A 17,815-nucleotide genomic window follows, 5' to 3' on the forward strand; every position below is an offset into this window, starting at 1 on the left:
AATCCCAGTATCTCCTATTGTCTAAATAACATTACTTTGCATGGCCAAAACATTGACACAAAAAGCATTAAAACAACATCCACAACTGTTATCTAAATGATAGGAGCGCACATCTTCCTCGCTCCCTCTTTGAACTTTCCGAATAACAGTTTCTTCTTAACAATGAATCCATAGCACTTACAGTACAATAAAATATATCAAAATGCGTAGCTCTTTATGAACTCTTGAAACAATCCAAACATGACAATTTAATTCACACAGTAACATTCATTTCGCCAACTCACGTTTTCATCGGTCTTCCCACCTGCAACGGTGTCCGTGCTCCCAGGGTTCTGTGGGAACGTCTCTTCCTAGAGATTACCACAGACACAGTGTTTGACCCCTGTGATAGCCCACAGATGGTCAGCCTTCCAAACATTGTCATGAAACATGAGTGATTGAGTCAACACGCTGGGCATCAGCGCCTACAAGTCGCTAGTTGCGAGTATCACCTTCTCAAAATGTTCCACTATAAAGTTGATGGACATTGATGAATGCATGTGCATTTTCATCATTCATCTCTGTGTGACCATGGCATTAGGTGTTGCTACAGCAACTCTGGATTTGTTTCCCTCCTTTAACAAATGGATGTGGTTGTAAGCCCTGAACACACATGATGTGATACATTTCTCAAGGTGTGAACAATGGTAACAATTTCAGTTTAATTTATTTAAAAATCCCCTGTATACTCACTAGGTTATTCACCACAGTGAACATGAGCAATGTTGCCTCCGCCCCCCCCCCAATTTTTTTTTAAACTAGGAATAAGTTTGTTAGTTATATGACAATGGTCAATGCTACTGACTCCCCTAACCTTGTTCCCAGCACTGGCCTTTGGTAGGAGCGAGATTACTGGCTCTCCTACACTCATGTCCTTGCATGTTACAGGAGCACATCAACCCCTTCTCCTGTTTTAGATGGTTGCTAATCATTAGAATAAACCTGAGTTTCAAGTTTCATGAATAATCCTATGAGAGCCCTGTCACAAAAACACGCTAATCTCTTCCCCAGGCTCAACTGCTAGAGCCGATACAATTTGTGTGCGGCTGTGGTTAGGGCTGGATGTGGGTAGACGTTCGACCGTTCTGATGAAATAACTTATCTGCTGCACTAAAAACTGCTGTCAGATTTGACCCATTAAATTGAGAGAGAATTTAATCTGATTTTAAATCCACATGAGACATTTGGTCATATAGTTTAGTAATAGAGTTTAGTTTCCCCATCATATCCTCTTATTTTATTTCCCCTCATCTCCCATCTTCTCTCCTGTTAACACAGCATACGCATGGATCAGAAAAGAGACTGGACAGATTTAGTGTCAGTGTTTTATTTAGACAGCTTCAGATGTTAGTGGTCACATGGCTGTTATAAAGGCACCGCAATAGACACACATCAGATCCACACAACAAACCTTATAGACACTATAGTCTAGTAGTCCACTCAATCTAGCACATTATAGATGGAAAACACACACATTCTCAATACAATATCATCTGTTATGATCTAATAAATTCAACAAATGCGTCACAAAACATTCAGTGCTAACTTATAGAAAAGTACAGGCTGATAGAAAAACAAGTATTTCTTGTTCGAAAAATTGAGTTTAGAAAAAGGAGAGGTGTGTTTGTTGTTTCTAGTTGTGTCTGAGAGTTAAGTGTGTGTCCGCGTCGGTGTGTATCAAGGCACGTTAGCCCTGGCCTTGTATCTCTCCAGATGGCGTGTCAGGTCTTCAAGTCTCATGTCCTTCAGCTGAACCAGGTGTTCCAGTCTGTTCACCTTGATTTGCAGGATCTACACACACAACACACACACACACACACACACACACACACCTCAGTGTAAACAATGTATTTGACTTCACACTAACTATCTCCTATCAAAGAACGGATGTGACAATGCAGTGACAAGTGTAAATGTGTGTACGTGATCTTGCTGACCATTTTTAACACAGTAATGATAAAAAGACATTAGTGGAAACCCACAGCTGATGTCTGCTGAAAGCTCACCAACTCACTACTGACACTGCTCACACACACACACACACACACACACACACACACACACACACACACACACACACACACACACACACACACACACACACACACACACACACACACACACACACACACACACACACACGGGACATATCTGCTGACGGATAGTGACACTCCCACTTCCTCTACACTACAGTCAGAAAGTGTCACTCAAGAGGCCAGATTACACCTGTAACCCTGCCGGCCAAAGTGTGTGTGTGTGTGTGTGTGTGTGTGTGTGTGTGTGTGTGTGTGTGTACCTCCACAGTCTCCTGTAGGGCAAGTAAAGCTTGCTCCTTCTCCTCCAGCACAAGACGGATGGTTGGGTCCACCTGAGAACCTAGCACAGTGCTACACACACACACACACACATTATAGAAAAGTCCAGATTGTACAATATTTGTTGCTGTTGTGCTGCACATCTCAGAGGATTACTATAACAAATGAATATGGTTCCTCCTCCAGATGTTTGAGGTCTGATAATCTGTGCAGCATGACTACGGTGACATGACCTGGAACACATCCATTACATTTAAAGACTGACACATCGTGAGTGCTAGTAGTACCTAGTCTTGTCTGTGTGTTGGTGTACATGTGCCCTCTCCTCTTTCTTCTTCCCCAGTCCTGGTTTCTTCTGGGCGTCGTTGGGAGGTGGCTCTGAGGGACACAGAAGATGGAGAAACAGAGACAATCCACTGAGTGATGTCACATTTGCACCACAATCTAATCTGTCTATCTTGTCTGTCTGTCCACCCGTCCGTCAGCAGTAGAAGGATGCCTCTCCATCCGTGTGTCCATCTGTACGTCAGCAGGAGAAGGTAGATAGAACAGTGAGACTACTGGCTTTGGGCTGAGAGGACACAGCCTGGGCATCCTATGGACTGAATGGGAGGTCTGGGGGGGTTAGGGTTTGCTTACAGACAACAGACAGAGTTACATGGATACTTCTAACAGAGACAGTGATGTTGTTGTTGGATGCTCCCATACATTCTCAGCCCTTTAAAGGACATTACTGACCGTAGCAGCTCCTGACCCACTTTTGTGTGTGTGTGTCTTTGTCTCTGTGTGTGCAGCTGACCAAGTTCTGACTCGGTCACCTCCTCTAACTACCAGCTAACTGAAGGTGCTGAGTATATCTGGGTCAGCAGAGGAGTCACCCTATGTATAACTGTGTCACATTATACAAGTGTTTGTCTTCACTGCAGAGAGAGAACCAACAGCTCTGTACACAGTGCCTGAGTCAGGGGTTAGGTCAGGGGTCAGGTTTCTGTACCTGTGAGAGGCTTCTCTTGGTTCCTGTTGTTGTAGTATTCCACATCCTAGGAGACAGAAGAATAGTTAGTGTGTTTTTATTTTACACCTCTGTTATATTCTATGCTCTACCCTATGAACAGGTACTGGATGTGTGCATGATGAGAATGGAATGTTTGATCAGCAAAGGTTGTTTGATCGAATGCTAGTTGGTCACACACACACACACACACACACACACACACACACACACACACACACACACACACACACACACACACACACACACACACACACACACACACACACACACACACACACACACACACACCAGTAGTGTGTCTTCAGTGCATTGCTGTCTCTTGTCGTCAATCCTTTCTCGGAGCAAACACAGGACAGGCTCTATTACTCCAGCAGTGCTCACCACTATCCTCTTCACTGTCTCCTCTGGGATGTGGAAGTTCAGCTTGGAGAACACCTTCCTGTCAACATGGAAACGTGCTGATTTTGGGTCAGTTTTGCATTTCTCCCACTAATGGTTAAGGTTAGATTGGGGGAGGGGGAGCTGTACCTAGATCTGTAGCTAGGGAAAACTTCCCCCCCGGCGCGAGAGTAGAGGAAACATATGTTAATGTGTGCAATTAGCGCTATGTTATGGATCTACAGTTGAAGTCGGAAGTTTACATACACCTTAGCCAAATACATTTAAACTCAGTTTTTCACAATTCCTGACATTTAACAAATTCCCCGTTTTAGGTCAGTTAGGATCACCAATTTATTTTAAGAATGTGAAATATCAGAATAATAGTAGAGAGAATGATTTATTTCAGCTTTTATTTCTTTCATCACATTCCCAGTGGGTCAGAAGTTTACATACACTCAATTAGTATTTGGTAGCATTGCCTTAAAATTGTTTAACATGCCGGGTAGCCTTCCACAAGCTTCCCACAATAAGTTGGGTGAATTTTGGCCCATGCCTCCTGACAAAGCTGGTGTAACTGAGTCAGGTTTGTAGGCTTCTTTGCTTGCACACGCTTTTTCAGTTCTATGGGATTGAGGTCAGGGCTTTGTGATGGCCACTCCAATACCTTGAATTTCTTGTCCTTAAGCCATTTTGAGTGTATGGCCTTACGCCATACACTCAATTAGTATTTGGTAGCATTGCCTTTAAATTGTTTAACTTGGGTCAAACATTTCGGGTACTGCCCACAAATGTTCTATGGGATTGAGGTCAGGGCTTTGTGATAGCCACTCCAATGCCTTGACTTTGTTGTCTTTAAGCCATTTTGTCATTTTGCCCTCCTGCAGCAAAGCATCCCCACAACATGATGCTGCCACCGCCATGCTTCGCGGTTGGGATGGTGTTCTTCAGCTTGCAAGCCTCCCCCTTTTCCTCCAAACATAAATGGTCATTATGGCCAAACAGTTCTATTTTTGTTTCATCAGACCAGAGGACATTTCTCAAAATCTTTGTCCCCATGTGCAGTTGCAAACCGTAGTCTGGATTTTTTATGGCGGTTTTGGAGCAGTGGCCTCTTCCTTGCTGAGTGGCCTTTCAGGTTATGTCGATATAGGACTCATTTTACTGTGGATATAGATATCTTTGTACCTGTTTCCTCCAGCATCTTCACAAGGTCCTTTGCTGTTGTTCTGGGATTGATTTGCACTTTTCGCACCAAAGTACTTTCATCTCTAGGAGACAGAACGCGCCTCCTTCCTGAGCGGTATGACAGCTGCATGGTCCCATGGTGTTTATACATGCATACTATTGTTTGTACAGATGAACGTGGTACCTTCAGGCATTTGGAAATTGCTCTCTAGGATGAACCAGACTTGTGAAGGTCTAAAAATTGTTGTTGTTGTTGAGGTTTTGGCTGATTTCTTTTGATTTTCCCATGATGTCAAGCAAAGAGGCACTGAGTTTGAAGGTCGGCCTTGAAATAAATCCACAGGTACATCTCCAAATTACTGAAATTATGTCAATTAGCTTATCAGAAGCTTCTAAAGCCATGACATAACTTCCTGGAATTTTCCAAGCTGTTTAAAGGCACAGTCAACTTAGTGTATGTAAACTTCTGACCCACTGGAATTGTAATACAGTGAATTAAAAGTGAAATAATCTGTCTTGGAAAAATGACTTGTATCATGCACAAAGTAGATGTCCTAACCGACTTGCCAAAACTCTAGTTTGTTAACAAAAAAATTGTGGAGTGGTTGAAAAACTAGTTTTAATGACTCCAACCTAAGTGTATGTAAACTTCCGACTTCAACTGTATATGGCTGGATCCAAAATGGCTGTGGTCCAACCCAGTGGTCAGTGAGTAGGAGTTCTCACGGCCCTGTGTAGTTGCTTAGAAGTAGAATACAGCATCAAAGATTCCCAGAGGAACCTGTTCAGTACATTGACACACACACACACACACACACACACACACACACACACACACACACACACACACACACACACACACACACACACACACACTTGCCTGTTGAGAGCGCCCCAGTTGCTGAGTTTTTGCTGTATAGAGTTGGCTGGGGTGTAGTTGTGAAGCTCCACCAGTTTGGGAAAGAAATACTTGACGACCTCAGCAGCCATCACTGGAACAAGGGCCGATATAAACAACACTGCTATGACATGTTTCTGTCTGGACTAACTTTTCTTAGTTGCCAACCACTGGACAGTGCTCAATGAAACTGACAACAGAAAGAAAAGTTATTCATTTAAACATTGAATAAATAATTTAATTATAATAGATTAATCATTTATAAATGATCAGCACCAAAGCTGTTGGTTAACTCAAGTACCTAAGTTAGCCCCTAGGCCAGGGTTTCCCAAACTCTGTCCTCAGAACCCCAAGGGGTTCATATATAGTTTTTTTGCCCTAGCACTACACAGCTGGTTCAAATAATCAACTAATGATCAAGCTTTGATCATTTGAATCAGCTGTGTAGTGTTAGGGCAAAAACCAAAACGTGCATCCCTTGGGGTCCAGAGGACCGAGTTTAGGAAACGCTACCCTAGGCCTAGAATAAATAATTGTTAGCCACACCCCGCTTCCACCTCGCTCCGCTGCTGCTTCTTCTTCTTCTGTGGTTTTTATATGGCAATTTGCCACCAACTTTAAGATGCTTTACCGCCACCAACTGGACTGGAGTGTGGACCAGAAACAGGGAAGGTCTAGCTCCTATTCATTATTCTCGTCTCCTCAAGGAAATTAAGGAAACCAAATACATAATTAAATATTACATCCCCTAAAGATTTTCTCAGCAGTTCACCTATGCTTGGCTCTTCAACACCATTACTCCTTAAATCCGATAACAATCTCTCCCTTTCCCTCCCATATTACTGGCACTGAAATAACATGTGTTCCACGGTCTCCATCTCCTCATGATCATACCTCCCAGTCAGACATTTTCCAACCAATTTTAATGTACTGTTGAGCCATGTGTGTCCCAGAGGAATTTAGTAATATGAATTGAATGGAGTTTCCCATCTTCCCATTTAGAGTTTCTGGTTCAGCACAGAAATGCCCTTATCCTGATGGTGTGACAAAGGCTTTTCCTAACAGAGCTGCTAACTTTCTTTGTTGTTACTTTAATGTTGGAACCAACATACAGTACCTCAAGCAGGAAGAGAGGCAAGACTTTATAGTAAGTACAGTGTCATACAATATAGAGTCTCTATGGATGTGTTATGAATGACCAAAGTTGTCTCACTTCAAACTACAGTGCCTTGCAAAAGTATTCATCCCCCTTGGCGTTTTTCCTATTTTGTTGCATTACAACCTGTAATTTAAATAGATTTTTATTTGGATTTCATGTAATGGACATACACAAAATAGTCCAAATTGGTGAAATGAAAAAAATAACTTCTAAAAAAGAAAAAAACGGAAAAGTGGTGCGTGCATATGTATTCACTCCCTTTGCTATGAAGCCCCTAAATAAGATCTGATGCAAGCAATTACCTTCACAAGTCACAAAATTAGTTAAATAAAGTCCACCTGTGTGCAATCTAAGTGTCACATGATGTGTCACATGATCTCAGTATATATACACCTGTTCTGAAAGGCCCCAGAGTCTGCAACACCACTAAGCAAGGGACACCACCAAGCAAGCGGCACCATGAAGACCAGGAGCTCTCCAAACAGGTCAGGGACAAAGTTGTGGAGAAGTACAGATCAGGGTTGGGTTATAAAAAATATCCAAAACTTTGAACATCCCACGGAGCACCATTAATCCATTATTAAAAAATGGAAAGAATATGGCACCACAACAAACCTGCTAAGACTGGGCCACCCACCAAAACTCATGGACCAGGCAAGGAGGGCATTAATCAGAAAGGCAACAAAGAGACCAAAGATAACCCTGAAGGAGCTGCAAAGCTCCACAGTGGAGATTGGAGTATCTGTCCATAGGACCACTTTAAGCCGTTTACTCCACAGAGCTGGGCTTTACAGAAGAGTGGCTAGAAAAAAGCTATTCCTTAAAGAAAAAATAAGCAAGCACGTTTGATGTTCGCCAAAAGGCATGTGGGAGACTCCCCAAACATATGGAGGAAGGTACTCTGGTCAGATGAGACTAAAATTGAGCTTTTTGGCCAACAAGGAATACGCTATGTCTGGCGCAAACCCAACACCTCCCAACACCTCTCAAACCCAACAGGGAAACCTGTTTTCAGACAGGCTAGAAGACTGGTGACGCCGACTGCCAAACGCCGCCCGAACAAGGAGAGAAACCGACTTCGGTGGAAGTCATGACAGTACCCCCCCCCCTTGACGCGTGGCTTCAGCAGCGTGCCGACACCGGCCTCGAGGACGACCCGGAGGGCGAGGTGCAGGGCGATCCGGACGGAGACGGTGAAACTCCCGCAGCATTGAAGGGTCCAACACGTCCTCCACCGGAACCCAGCATCTCTCCTCTGGACCGTACCTCTCCCAGTCCACGAGGTATAAGGCCCCTCGCCCGACGCCTCGAATCCATTATGGATCGAACGTAGTACGCCGGGGCCCCCTCGATATCCAGAGGGGGCGGAGGAACCTCCCGCACCTCAGACTCCTGGAGCGGGCCAACCACCACCGGCCTGAGGAGAGACACATGGAACGAAGGGTTAATACGGTAATCGGGGTGAAGCTGTAACTCACCTTGTTCAGTCTCCTCAGGACTTTAAATGGCCCCACAAACCACGGACCCAGCTTCCGGCAGGGCAGGCGGAGGGGCAGGTTTCGGGTTGAGAGCCAGACCCGGTCCCCCGGTGCGAACACCGGGGCCTCACTGCGGTGACGGTCTGCGCTGGCTTTCTGGCGCAGCACGGCGCGCTGAAGGTGAACATGAGTGGCGTCCCATGTCTCCTCCGCATGCCGGAACCAGTCGTCCACCGCAGGAGACTCGGTCTGACTGATGCCAAGGAGCCAGAACCGGCTGATACCCCAGTACGCACTGGAAGGGGGACAGGTTAGTGGAGGAGTGGCGCGCACAAACGCCGCCCACTCCCCCGGCCGGTCCTGGCAATAAGACCTCAGAAACCTACCCACATCCTGGTTAACTCTCTCCACCTGCCCGTTACACTCGGGGTGAAAACCCGAGGTAAGGCTGATCGACACCCCCAGACATTCCATGAACGCCCTCCAGACCCTCGAAGTGAACTGGGGACCCCGATCAGACACTATATCCTCAGGCACCCCGTAGTGCCGGAAGACGTGCGTAAACAAGGCCTCTGCAGTCTGTAGGACCGTAGGGAGACCGGGCAGAGGAAGGAGACGGCAGGACTTAGAGAAACAATCCACAACAACCAGGATCGTGGTGTTTCCCTGTGATGGGGGGAGATCGGTCAGGAAATCGATCGACAGGTGCCACCATGGCCGTTGTGGTAAGGGGTGTAGCTTACCTCTGGGCAGGTGCCTAGGAGCCTTACACTGAGTGCACACTGAGCAAGAGCAAACATAAACCCTCACGTCCTTGGCCAAAGTGGGCCACCAGTACTTCCCACTCAGACAGCGCACCGTCCGACCGATGCCTGGATGACCAGAGGAAGGTGACGTGTGGGCCCAATAGATCAGCCAATCATGGACAGCAGACGGAACGTACAGACGCCCAGCGGGACACTGGAGGGGAGCGGGCTCTGCACGTAACGCCTGCTCAATGTCCGCGTCCAGCTCCCACACTACCGGTGCCACCAGGCAGGAGGCCGGGAGTATGGGGGTGGGATCCATGGGCCGCTCCTCTGTGTCATACAGCCGGGACAGTGCGTCTGCCTTCATGTTCTGGGAACCTGGTCTGTAAGAAAGTGTGAAAACAAAACGGGTGAAAAACATGGCCCACCTTGCCTGGCGAGGGTTCAGTCTCCTCACTGCCCGGATGTACTCCAGATTGTGGTGGTCAGTCCAGATGAGAAAAGGGTGTTTAGCCCCCTCAAGCTAATGTCTCCACGCCTTCAGAGCCTTGACGACAGCCAACAGCTCCCGGTCCCCCACGTCATAGTTTCGCTCCGCCGGGCTGAGCTTCCTTGAGAAGAAGGCACAGGGGCGGAGCTTCGGTGGCGTACCTGAGCGCTGCGAGAGCACGGCTCCTATCCCAGCCTCGGACGCGTCCACCTCCACTATGAACGCCAAAGAGGGATTCGGATGGGCCAGCACTGGAGCCGAGGTAAACAGAGCCCTCAGGTGACCAAAAGCCCTGTCCGCCTCAGCTGACCACTGCAAACGTACCGGTCCCCCCTTCAGCAGTGAGGTAATGGGAGCCGCTACCTGACCAAATCCCCGGATAAACTTCCGGTAGTAATTGGCAAACCCTAGAAACCGCTGCACCTCCTTTACCGTGGTGGGAGTCGGCCAATTACGCACGGCTGAAATGCGGTCACTCTCCATCTCCACCCCAGAGGTGGAGGTTGTTAGTACCAGGTTGTTAGCGCTCCTGAGATCTAGTTTGGTGAAGAAGCGCGCCCCGTGCATTGACTCAATCGCCGTGGCGATAAGAGGAAGCGGGTAACTGTACATCACAGTGATGTGATTTAGGCCTTGGTAGTCAATACACGGGCGCAGACCTCCCTCCTTCTTCACAAAAAAGAAACTCGAGGTGGCAGGTGAAGTGGAGGACTGAATGTACCCCTGACGCAGGGATTTGGAGACATATGTTTCCATAGCCGCCGTCTCCGCCTGTGACAGGGGATACACGTGACTCCTGGGAAGTGCAGCATCTACCAGGAGATTTATCGCACAATCCCCCCGTCGATGGGGTGGTAATTGAGTCGCCTTCTTTTTGGAGAAGGCGAGAGCCAAATCGGCATATTCGGGGGGAATGCGCACGGTGGAGACCTGGTCTGGACTTTCCACCGTAGTAGCACCAACGGAAACCCCTAAACACCTCCCTGAGCACTCTCGTGACCACCCCGTTAGAGCCCTCGGTTGCCATGAAATGGTGGGGTCATGACGAGCTAACCAGGGAAGGCCTAGTACCACAGGAAACGCTGGAGAGTCAATGAGGAAGAGACTGATTCTCTCCTCGTGACCCCCCCGCATCACCATGCCCAGGGGGATGGTAGCTTCCCTAATTATCCCGGACCCTAATGGTCAACTGTCCAGAGCGTGAACTGGGAAAGGCCCAACCACTGGAACTATAGGGATCCCTAACCTATGGGCGAATGCTCTGTCGATGAAATTCGCAGCCACGCCTGAATCGACGAGCGCCTTATGCTGGGAATGCGGGGAAAACTCAGGAAAGTAAACATGCACAAATAGGTGTACAACAGAGGGCTCTGGATGAGAGTGGTGCATGCTCACCTGGGGCGACGCCAGAGTGCCCTGCCTGCTGCCTTGACCCCTAGAGGAACCAACCCGGCACCGACCAGCAGTGTGACCTCTGCGGCCACAGATGGTACACGTGAAAGCCCCTCCTCCGGCCTCCCTGAGCGCAGCACCTCCCAGCTCCATAGGCACCGGAGCGGTGGAGCTGGGAGAGGGAATTGACAGAGCCCTCTCTGGACGTCCGCGGGTGACCAGCAGGTTATCCAACCGAATGGACAGGTCCACTAGCTGGTCGAAGGTGAGGGTGGTATCCCTGCAGGCCAACTCCCGACGGACATCTTTGCACAGGCTGCAACGGTAGTGGTCGATAAGGGCCCTGTCGTTCCATCCCTCTCCTGCGGCCAGGGTCCAAAATTCTAGGGCGAACTCCTGGGCGCTCCTCTTCCCCAGCCTCAGGTGGAAAAGACGTTCACCCGCCGGGTGGTCAAAGACTTGTGTGAACTCCGTGAAGTCATCCAATGCCGCATCTCCTTCTCCCCACACCTGCTGGTCACCCACGGAAGTCGTGACAGGCCTAGTCAAAGCCCAGACCTCAATCCAATTGAGAATCTGTGGTAAAGATTGCTGCACACAAGCGAAACTCATCCAACTTGAAGGAGCTGGAGCAGTTTGCCTTGAAGAATGGGCAAAAATACCAGTGGCTAAATGTGCCAAGCTTATTTTTTGTCTTATTTCTTGTTTGTTTCACAATAAAAAATATTTTGCATCTTCAAAGTGGTAGGCATGTTGTGTAAATCAAATGATACAAACCTCCAAAAAATCTATTTTAATTCCAGGTTGTAAGGCAACAAAATAGGAAAAATGCCAAGGGGAATACTTTCACAAACCACTGTACGTATTACAGGACAATACATAAAGTGTCAATAAATAGGTTATTAACGTTCTGCCGATTTATGAAGGGGCGGCAGGTGGTTAGAGTGTTGGGCCAGTAACTGAAAGGTTGCTGGATCGAATGCCCAAGCTGACAAGGTAAAAATCTGTTGTTCTGCCCCTGAACAAGGCAGTTAACCCACTGTTCCTAGGTCATCATTGTAAATAAGAATTTGTTCTTAACTGACTTGCCTAGTTAAATAAAGGTAAAATATGAAGGTTACTGTAAGGTGTGAAAGGTATTTAAATTGATTGATGGACCCGCAAAGCGTTTGTGTGTGTTAGAACCAAAATTACTCGGAGTAGTCCAACCTGAACCCACTGCACCAGGGCTTGATTACAACCTGTTACAATGATGCCAACATTTTATGGCTGATCTTTCAGCTGGGGAGTGGGTGAATGTGTCAAAGACCTAACCTGGCCCAGCACTGTGCGGTATGGCTCGCTTTTGTTGTGTGCATGTTTGTGTACTGAGGAACATGTAACTTGGTTCCAGAAGAAAGACACTTTCAATTTCTTTAGGTTTCTCTTTCATCAAGGTAAGTGTTTCCTGGGATAACGTTGTCCCCATGCTATTGCACACACAGCACATATAAGCCTGGAATATCAACCATTCAAAGTTGGCCATAGAATTCTATAGGATGACCTTACTGAGTAAAGTATTCGTTATCGTCACCACTTAACACAGTACGAAAATTCTTAATTATTTCTAAACCCTCCCATTTCCACAATTTATCTTCTTAAAATGTGATTTTAAACCTTACCCTAACTAATGATGGCCAAGTTTGATGCATTGGTCCAGTAGACCTTCCGTGCATTTGGGCGGAAGTGTCTGGGAACTATATTAGGTGTAATGTGACTAACATGACATCACTTTAGAGAGTATGCCATCCTTCAGCACAACATTTCACCCTTTATAAAGCACGTGTTTATATCATATTTAACATAGTGGGTTATGTCACATTTTATATTGGTGATTATGTCACACAGTTATGCCACATTTATGAATCCTTTATAAAGCATGACATCCAGTTATAGATGCTTTGTAACACATTTATGTAGTGCTTATGAAGGCATTGTGAAGGCTTTACGAAGCCTTTATAAGCTGAACATCATTTAAAGCGGAACCAAACTGTGCACCTTCACAAATGCCTGGGCTAACATCTATACATTCTCCATGTCTTTCACTGCAACAGTCTCCCCACTTTTCAGCACAGGGAGATCCCATTCTCGTCTGACCCCACTCATCCTCTTAATCATCCCCCGTACCACTCCCAGAGGAGTAGTCCTGCCTATGTTTCCACAAAACCAACGCCAATACTCCCTCTTAACTGTCCTAATGGTCCTCCTTACTACAGCTTAGGCTTGTTTATACTGTATCAGGTGCTGGTAGTTATAGGACCCTTTAAACATCCTTAAAGCACCGTTCCTACTCACAGCTTCCTTCTCTGCACTCTTCAGTCCACCAGGGAACTGCATTCCTCCTTCTCCACCCATCACCTGCCTTGCGGCCCCTTCTATTGCTCCTCTTACTACATCATTCACTGTTTCTATATCTGCACTGAATTCTATTGTGGACTACATGAAAAGGAGGACCGAGCACACCCCCATTCTCATCGACGGGGCTGTAGTGGAACAAGTTGAGAGCTTCAAGTTCCTTGGTGTCCACATCACCAACAAACTATCATGGTCCAAACACACTAAGTCGTGAAGAGAAAAAGCATATTCCCCATCAGGAGACTGAAAGGATTTGGCGTACTGCTCTGCCTCCGACCGCAAGGCACTACAAAGGGTAGTGCGTACAGCCCAGTACATCACTGGGGCCAAGCTTCCTGCCATCCAGGACTTCTATATCAGACGATGTCAGAGGAAATTGATAAAGACTCCAGCAACACTAGTTATAGACTGTTTTTTCTGCTACCGTACGGCAAGCGGTACCGGAGTGCCAAGTCGAGGTCCAAAAGGCTTCTTAACAGCTTCTACCCCCAAGCCATAAGACTCCTGAACAGCTAATCAAAGGGCTACCCAGACCCCTCTTTTAAAGTGCTGCAACTCTGTTTATAATCTATGCATAGTCACTTTAACTCTACCTACATGTACATATTACCACAATTACCCCAACTAACCGGTGCCCCTGCACATTGCTTCTGTACCGGTACCCCCTGTATATAGCCTCGCTTGTTATTTTACTGCTGCTGTTTAATTATTTGTTATTTTTATTATCTATTTTTAACTTAACTTCTTAAAGCATTGTTGGTTATGGGCTTTTTAGTAAGTATTTCACTGTAAGGTATACATTGTATTCAGTGTTGTATTCAGTGGCATGTGACAAATACAATTTGATTTGAATTCACCTGCAACATCCATGTCACGTCCTGACCATGGTAAGCTGTTATTTTCTATGGTCGAGTAGGTCAGGGCGTGACAGGGGGGTTTTCTAGTTTCGTTTTTTTCTATGTTGTTATGTTCTAGTTTTGTATTTCTATGTTGGGTTGTTCTAGTTTTTGTATTTCTATGTTGGGCTTTGTTTGAGATGATCTCCAATTAGAGGCAGCTGGTCATCGTTGTCTCTAATTGGAGGTCATATTTAAGTTGGTGTTTGTGCCACCTGGGGTTGTGGGAGATTAATTTTGAGTCAGTGTATGTTTTACCTCTGCGTCGTTGTTTTTTGTTTACAGTTTATTTATGTATTGCATAGTTTCACAGTGTAAATAAAATGTGGAATGACACAAAAGCTGCACTTTGGTCCGCTTCTTCCTCGACAGCCGTGACAAGCCATCAACTCCTGAAAATATAATTTGAAAAATATCTCCTCCCATTTCCTGCTGTATCTTCCACCCTCATTCTTACAGTACACTTGATTGGGGAGTGATCACTACCCTCTGTAGAATCCTCCCATACCTCCCAGCTACATCTGCCTTCCATCTTTGAACTAGAGATCAGAGTAAGATCCAGAGCAGATTCATTTCCTGTTACTGGGTCTCCCCCCCTCTAATGACGTCGTTCATTTAGATACCCTACCTCCGTCGCTGAAGTCTCTTGTTATGTTCCTCTTAGGTCTGGACAGTGGTATTTTGTCTATCCAGGCAAACAAGTCTTGCAATATTTCTTCGTTTAATTCTTTGTCCATTCTGTATACCGGTCCTTCATCGGACAACTTTGCACTTCGATTTGCAGCTAGCCTGTATCGTTAGCTAGCTAGCAAGCTTCCCACGATGGTCGTCACTAGTTACCATAGCCACAGTCATAAACCCCGCCCATTTCTACAATTTCTCTTCTAAAAATCTGATTTTAAACCTAGCCTTAACCACACTGATAAACGTATCACTAACCCTAATCTAAAAAGCAACCAAATCCTAACCAAAAAGCAAAATATATATATTTACGATATGGCCAATTTTAACTTTGTGGCTGTGCTATCTAGTGGAAACAGGTTGTTTGTTTAACTCGTTGCTAGGTAACCAATATCCAAGTATGGAATCTGAGAAAAGACAAACCTCATCAGAAATGAGTGAGTCCATAGAAATAGAATTATGAGTGAGCTAGAGACAGTGGGGAGAGAAACAACAACACACTGAAAAGTGTAGACGTTATTATTTTATAACAGACAACATATTTTCCAATAAATAGCATGTCTACACATTTGTTGTCAAGTTTTTACATGGTATAAAATGTGCACTGAGATGCAATGCAGAACATTACAATCAACATCACACATACATTCATCATACACCAACAGTAAAATAAGGTTTAACATTTTAATAATGACAAGATAAACCAGAGTGGTCCAAATGGACCCTTAGCCCCTATCTGACCCAAGCCATTCCTCCCTAGCCTTCACCCTGGGTTCGTTCAGCAGGATGCAACGTTTTAATAATATATACGGTATGTTTTTTATCCAAAGAGACTTACAGTTGTGCATACATACATTTTACATATGGGTGGTCCCAGGAATCAAACCCACTACCCTGGCATTACAAGTGCCATGCTTTACCAACTGAGCTACAAAGGGCCACGTTTAGATAGAAATATGCTATGTAGAACAAGCATGCCTCTCTGCAGGTTTGGCTAGGTTACTTTCTAAATGTAATTTGTTACAGTTACTGTACTGAACAAAAATATAAATGTAACATGCAACAATTTCAACGATGTTACTGAATTATAGTTCATATAAGTGAATCAGTCAATTGAAATAAATTCATTAGGACCTAATCTATGGATTTCACGTGACTGGGCAGGGGCACAGCCATGGGTGGGCCTGAGAGGGCATAGGTTCAACCATTTGGGAGTCAGGCCCACCGACTGGGGAGCCAGGCCCAGCCAATCAGAATTAGTTTTTTCCGCAAAAGGGCTTCATTACAGACAGAAATACTCCTGTTTCATCAGCTGTTCGGGTGGCTAGTCGCAGTTAAAGAAGCCGGATGTGGATGTCCTGGGCTGGCGTAGATACACATGGTCTGTGTTTGTGAGGCCAGTTGGAAGTACTGACAAATTTTCTAAAACAATGTCGGAGGCAGTTTATGGTAGAGAAATGAACATTCAATTCTCTGGCAACAGCTCTGGTGGACATTCCTGCAGTCAGCATGCCAAGTGCATGCTCCCTTAAAACTTGAGACATCTGTGACATTGTGTTGTGTGACAAAACTGCACATTTTAGAGTGGCCTTTTATTGTCCACAGCACAAGTGTCACGTCCTGACCAGTAAAGGGGCTGTTTGTTATTGTAGTTTGGTCAGGGCGTGGCAGGGGGTGTTTGTTTAGGGTGTTTCGGGGTTGTTTGGGTTATGTTCTATGTTAGGGTATTTCTATGTTATTTCTAGTTGGTCTATTTCTATGTGGTGTTTATTGGGTTGACCTTCAATTGGAGGCAGCTGCTTCTCGTTGCCTCTGATTGAAGGTCCTATTTATAGGGGTGTTTGTTCTATGGGGGATTGTGGGTAGTTATTTCCTGGTTTAGTGTTTGTTGCACCTGACGGGACTGTTTGGAGTCGTTTGTTTTGTATACGTGTTTATTTTGTTTTTCCTTCTTCAAATAAAAAAAGAAGATAAGTATACATTTTCCTGCTACGTTTTGGTCCACTCCTTATGACAATCGTGACAACAAGGTGCATCTGTGTAATGATCATGCTGTTTAATACGTTTTTTTTAATTTTTATTATTTAATATCCGAAACATACAATATACTTGCAGTGAAGCCGCTCAACAACTACATCATACCAGTCATTCAACAGATTCCCATTCAGAGCAACACACAGAAGCATCCAGGGTCAATGCCCTGCTCAAGGGAACGTTGACAAATCTACCACCTGGCCAAAAAACGTGAACCTGAACCCTCCAAGATCCCCCCGCAGTTCCCCAATATCTGTCCCTCAACCATTCGAGACCCCTCCCACAGCCCCCCCCCCTTGAAGAAAAAAAAAATACAATTAATTCCATTCCCCACTCTCAATAACCCCCGAATGCACCAACAACCAAGAGAATGAATTAAAAGAGAAAAAAGGAAAAGACAGAAGAAAACAGCAAACAACAATGCAAAAAAAAATATATATATAAAAAAAATGTTTAAACAAAGTACATCAAGGACAACTAACATTATAACAGCAATGACAACTGTATATGTTTGTGTGCATGTCTGGCACTATTAAATGTATGTATGTGTTCTTGCATGTGTTTATTTGAATGAGAGTGTGTTTATATGCATGTGTACAAACTCCTGCACGGCATCAGCCTCAGGCAAACCGGCATTAGATGTAAAAACACTGCCCCTCAGTGTCATTCAAACTGACTTTTTATTATGTTTTATTTAGACTTTAAATTA

The 17,815-nt window shown here is 45.4% G+C and overlaps 1 protein-coding gene across 2 annotated transcripts; it reads right to left on the reverse strand.

Annotated features, from left to right (window-relative positions):
• Positions 1 to 1,350: 1,350 nt before the first annotated feature.
• Positions 1,351 to 15,251, reverse strand: spef1 (sperm flagellar 1). Of its 2 annotated transcripts, none has more exons than XM_014153930.2 (7): positions 15,020 to 15,251; positions 5,816 to 5,927; positions 3,751 to 3,808; positions 3,349 to 3,394; positions 2,642 to 2,732; positions 2,336 to 2,426; positions 1,351 to 1,830 (listed from the first exon to the last, which is right to left on the reverse strand). In XM_014153930.2, exons 1-7 carry the CDS (start codon positions 15,126 to 15,128, stop codon positions 1,717 to 1,719), a joined length of 621 nt encoding a protein of 206 aa, XP_014009405.1. In that variant the 5' UTR covers positions 15,129 to 15,251; the 3' UTR covers positions 1,351 to 1,716.
• Positions 15,252 to 17,815: the final 2,564 nt, after the last annotated feature.

This window comes from Salmo salar, chromosome ssa18 (assembly GCF_905237065.1).
Source record: "Salmo salar chromosome ssa18, Ssal_v3.1, whole genome shotgun sequence".
Taxonomy (NCBI): domain Eukaryota; kingdom Metazoa; phylum Chordata; class Actinopteri; order Salmoniformes; family Salmonidae; genus Salmo; species Salmo salar.